General features: G+C 31.2%; 1 protein-coding gene across 2 annotated transcripts in view; it reads right to left on the bottom strand.

The window, feature by feature from the left end:
- Positions 1-706: 706 nt before the first annotated feature.
- Positions 707-5564, bottom strand: part of LOC106474025 — an 11015-nt gene continuing 6157 nt past the window's right edge. The window contains exons 2-4 of one of the 2 annotated variants that reach the window (XM_022402408.1): positions 4588-4747; positions 1534-1646; positions 707-1093 (exon numbers count right to left, since the gene is read on the bottom strand). In XM_022402408.1, coding sequence (XP_022258116.1) covers positions 860-1093; positions 1534-1646; positions 4588-4744 — 504 coding nt within the window. In that variant the 5' untranslated portion in view covers positions 4745-4747 and the 3' untranslated portion in view covers positions 707-859. The remainder of the gene's footprint in view (positions 1094-1533; positions 1647-4587; positions 4748-5564) is intronic. The other variant, XM_013934711.2, reaches the window with a different exon arrangement.

Below are 5564 nucleotides of genomic sequence, written 5' to 3'. Positions count from 1 at the left end.
ACACTAATTATCTTGTGCTACAACATGCCTAGAACTCAAGGTTCTCTTGAATTGTCATCATCAGGTACAAAACCTTGTCGAAACATTGTACATTTGCTGTTATGTTAAACTTATATTAAAGTTTTTCTTCATTAGCCATTCAAGCCGTCTCCAGCCATTATTAGTCTCAAAGTGGGTTCCTCGTCATCGAACCTTCTAAACACTTTTAAAATGTTTGTTTTAAGTAAAACTTTATATTTTTTCTATTATTTTCTCTACCCTAACTCTATGGGGTCTGAAAATTTGACCGACCTTGTATCCACCATAAGTTACACATTCGTCGAGTGATTTACAACTAATACTGGATTTTTAAATAGACACAAGTGTAAGGGCAATAAAACAATTAAAATTAGGTATAAATAGATATATACTGTTAGGAGTTCTAAGATATTTAACATAAAGAAATTGTATTTGGTATTTTTGTATGGTGATTAGAAGGTTGGTCAAATCAAAAAATTGTGTATAGAGATAATGTATATAAGATAACACACAAAATTTCATTTTACTGAAAAAAATAATTTGATATTTATTTACCATATTTTAGAGATTACTCAAATGAAATTTGATAACTTTAAGATTAAGAAAGTATTTAAAATCTTAAGAAGAAAATCACTTTGCAATTGGAGTAGTCAACACACTAACTCCCTATATTCACGAACAAATTTTCAGTAGAGATATGTAATTAAACACCTAAGTTTTTGTGTACAAAATATTACTAATGTTTAAAGAATTTCATGAAGATATGGTATAAAAACCCTTATGCTTTTGTATTCTTTATTATGTTTACTATAGGGTTACAAGATCAGTTATACCAATCAAGTCAAGTGGTAAGTGTTGAGCTGGTGTCAAGAAACTTACGTTTTAGGTGATTTCTGTACTTACCACATGTTCTTTCTAACCCTGATTCAATCTCTCTTTGAAATTCAGGTTCTGTTGTCAGGTTCATAACATTACAGAACGAACTACCCTGATTCTCATCATCACTGTAACTGAACTTTGAAACAACTTGTAGTAGATCATCAGGCTGTTCCACTTTCACTTGAACAGATATGTTCTAAAATCAAACAAAGCTTGAAAGGGTTAACAAAAATAACAACTAGTGTTAATATTATGTACAGTCTTCACTGTTCACTAACTTAAAACATGATATGATTAATATACCTAACAGTTCAAATTTAGTTATGTAGGTAAACAGTCCTAAACTATATAAGTACTACATAATTTATGTCTGATTCTGTAGTCAAACAAAAAATTTGCTAAAACATGTTTACATTCTGTTGTGCACTACAATACTTCTGGACTAGCTATATTAATACTGTAACAAGAGCTCTAATAAGTTTATTCACAACAATGCATCAAACTTGTAGTGAATTTCTTCAGCTCGTGCCTACAAATATGTCATTACTGATTATATGCCAAACAAACAAATTCCAGAAAGACATAATTACAGCTACAACTTTTCTTTAATAACATAACTGTAAAAAGTTTAATTACCTCAATTTTCTCTGATGCTATATCACAATTTGTTTCTTTATTTTCTTTTGTTTTACCAAACTCCAAACCAGTATGTAGAAAACTTTCTTCCAAGGAATCAACTTTTCCTGGAGCTAGAAGTACAAATCATGTTGGTTAGTCTATAACAAGATTCAATATAATTTATGTTTAAAATAAATGATAATCAAAGTTCACACAATATATTTATCAGAATAGGCTTCTTCTATAACTTCTTACTTGCCATGCAAGTGCATGAAAAAAGAACTGACTTGCAGCAAAGGGCAGGTTCTGAAAATATACATGGACTCTCAGACAAATTATCAGTTCTAGTCCAAGATGATGATTAAACAGGTAGCCAGGGTAACAGAACAAAGCATTTTCTTTTTCCTGGTAGATGAATGCTCTCAATGGAGAAAAACAGTAATTACAGAGTAGACATATGTCTGAATTTAAAATACCCATCATCCAAAACTGTCAAGTGGAGAAATTCATGCAAGCAGTTGAGTCAGAAGACATCCAAGAAGATGTAAAAGAGTCAGGTGGTTCTTCGAATGCAACATCATTGCAATGGGAACACTGAGTAAAGGAATAAAAGAATGTTAAAATCAAGAATATGGTGTACCCTTATCGTTACTGGAACTATGAGACATCCATTGCAGGATCGAAGTCATTTCTCTGACATCTCAAAATGCTATTTGTGGATGTACATGCTGAGGTGGGAAACCATAAATAACATGAAGCGATCAAAAGAGAAAGGATACAAGTTTTCTTGCATGATTGAAGCATTCATTTTTTCTCAGTTGAACCCATTTCATGCTTGAATATAGTTGTACAGAAATCAGTCTCCAGAGATTTTTCATCTATATTCTGAGTGTCCAGTGTCCTTAATTTCTAGTAGAGGTACAAAACTCAGTTAAGTTTTCAATTACAATTACTCTAAATTGTCTATTCAAACCTGTTGTTATTAAGGAATTCTCATACACACATGAAAATTAAGTCACATTAGAATACCACACCCTCTTGTATTACAGAAATGTGCTCAAAACTGTATTAACAAACACCCGAGTGATAAACTAAAAAGTGCCATGAAAATAGGGTCAGTCTATAATACCTGTTCCTCAGAAACATAAGACAAGAGAACTTGGGAAAAGACAAGGCTTTTACCAGGTGAATAAGGCAATGTTCCACTACATTGGTACTGAGTTGAATTGTAAATAACATTGAGGGAACCAAAAATGACTCAACATTCATGAATCAAACTTGTAGAACAATCATAAACACAAACAGACAATTCACTAATACACTCATAGTTAGTATAAATATGTTGATTAATGAGTCCAACAAAGCCTCAACGCAATTCTTTTACCCTCATAGTCAGCCCAAATATGTTGTTCAATCACAGTCAACAAAACTCTGGTGAAATCCTCGTACACCCATTTGGACCCAGATACATTTGTTGTTGATTATGACTACATACAAGAGTAAACTATGTAACAAATCCTTTCTAAATCCATTGTTTGATCCAAATATGTTAATCACTGAGTGCCAACAAAGCATCAAAGGGGTTTCATGGTCAAATAGGCAATAAGGTCTCGATTAAAGAAGCGTCCAAAACAGCCAATAAGTCACATGCAAGCTGGAATGAGGTGAATTTTGGGTCATTTTAGCCTCATTCTCAGGTGATGGTATAGAACAAGATTACAAATGTGTCACAAATTCATGTTTTCAACATCAAATACCAAAATAACTGATAGAATACAGCCTAATTATACTTATTGACATAAACCTCCAAGACAGGAAATGAAAATCTTTATAGAATACGAAATTTCCAATTAACCCGCTCAAGACGAGTCACAGGTGAAAGGTAGTGTCATCTCGTTTGTTGATTCACATTCAATATTTTATTGAACTACTATTTCATGAATTTATGTCAATAAGTTTGGTATCAAACTGTAGATTATAATTCAAATTTTAGAACTATATATTACTCAATTTCCTAACTTAAAAGTAAACACAGATAAACACCAATGTTTGTGTGTCAAGTGGTTTGTTGAATGCAGCACTGGTTCAAATTAGATGTTTATGATGTCAAAATACTAAGTCTACACTTTCGTACGATTTAGAAATCAAATTATCGATATTGACAAGCTATTTGTTAAGATATTGCTCATGTAATAAATAAAACACTCTCTTATATACACTTACTTCTATATATGACATGAATATTTAATGTATTTGTACTATAAGTCTAAAAAAGTAGGCTTAAGCCTATTCAGCAACAGACAGCAAAAAAAATAAGAGGTCAGAGCTGAAGTGATATATTTCTTGTTTTTGATGTGCATTCTATATTTTATCTTTAATAAATTCACTAAAATATATCAATCACAATCTCATTAGGTTAGGTTAAGTAAGATAATGAAAAATGATAAAAATTCTTCATGAAGTATGCTCATGAACAGATTGTAGGTTACGTGTTCAATACAGTAACATAAGCTACACATTCGTCGAGTGATTTACAACTAATACTGGATTTTTAATTAGACACAAGTGTAAGGGCAATAAAACAATTAAAATTAGGTATAAATAGATATATACTGTTAGGAGTTCTAAGGTATTTAACATAAAGAAATTGTATATAGAGATAATGTATATAAGATAATACACAAAATTTCATTTTACTGAAAAAATCACTTGATATTTATTTACCATATTTTAGAGATTACTCAAATGAAATTTGATAACTTTAAGATGAAGAAAGTATTTAAAATCTTAAGAAGAAAATCACTTTGCAATTGGAGTAGTCAACACACTAACTCCCTATATTCACGAACAAAGTTTCAGTAGAGATATGTAATTAAACACCTAAGTTTTTGTGTACAAAATACTACTAATGTTTAAGGAATTTCATGAAGATATAGTATAAAAACCCTTATGCTTTTGTATTCTTTATTACGTTTACTGTAGGGTTACAAGATCAGTTATACCAATCAAGTCTGTTGGTAAGTGTTGAGCCAGTGTCAAGAAACTTAAGTTTTAGGTGATGTCTGTACTTACCACATGTTCTTTCTAACCCTGGTTCAATCTCTCTTTGAAATTCAGTTTCTGTTGTCAGGTTCATAACATTACTGAACGAACTATCCTGATTCTCATCATCACTGTAAACAACTTGTAGTAGATCATCAGGCTGTTCCATTTTCACATGAACAGACATGTTCTGAAATAAAACAAAGCTTGAAAGGATTAACAGAAATAACAACTAGTGTTAATATTAGATACAGTCTCCATGGTTCACTACTTAAAACATGATATGATTTAGTTATGTAGGTAAGCAGTCCTAAACTATATAAACACTACATATTTTATGTCTGATTCTATAGTCAAACAAAAAATTGACATACATCACATTGAAACAAGAAAGATTCAACAATGACTGTCTTATTTATCCAAACTGAAAATAAAAATATTGAACTTCATGTTGATATTCTACTGCAACACAGCATCAGAGATATCTGCAGAAAACATTGGGTAATACACAGTGAGAAAAACAAAATATGTAAAAAAAGTGGATAAGCAAATACATATCAAATATTGTCTTCATTTTGTTTTTATCAAACCGGGTTAAAACTAAAAACTATAACCAGTAAAAAGCCAAAAATCATATTTAATTTGGACAGTGTTACCATCATTAAAGTCTAAGGCAAACTTTGAGATAAAATATGTCTAAAATGTTGCTTTCACTGGCATTGTTATACTTGAAGTAATAGCAGAATTAGTGTGTGCATGGACCACTGTCATCAGGCACAATCACTGGACTTCAGTCCTCATAAAGAGACAGTATAATGGGTTAACATGACCAAAGACAGTGGGCATGAGTCAGGTTGAGTGCAGAATTACATTTAGTTCTTTCTATACAATGTGTGGAAAGACCAGGTCAGTTAGATATCTTGATAAAAGAGTTAGCACAAAGGATCACATATAAAGTGTAATAAACTTAAAATAAGACCCAAAACTTTAGTGCTTTCAAATAGGTC

The sequence above is a fragment of the Limulus polyphemus genome, unplaced genomic scaffold (genome assembly GCF_000517525.1).
Source record: "Limulus polyphemus unplaced genomic scaffold, Limulus_polyphemus-2.1.2 Scaffold6735, whole genome shotgun sequence".
Lineage (NCBI taxonomy): Eukaryota > Metazoa > Arthropoda > Merostomata > Xiphosura > Limulidae > Limulus > Limulus polyphemus.
Note: the sequence above shows the minus strand (reverse complement) of the source record. Positions and strands in the feature narration are given on the sequence as shown.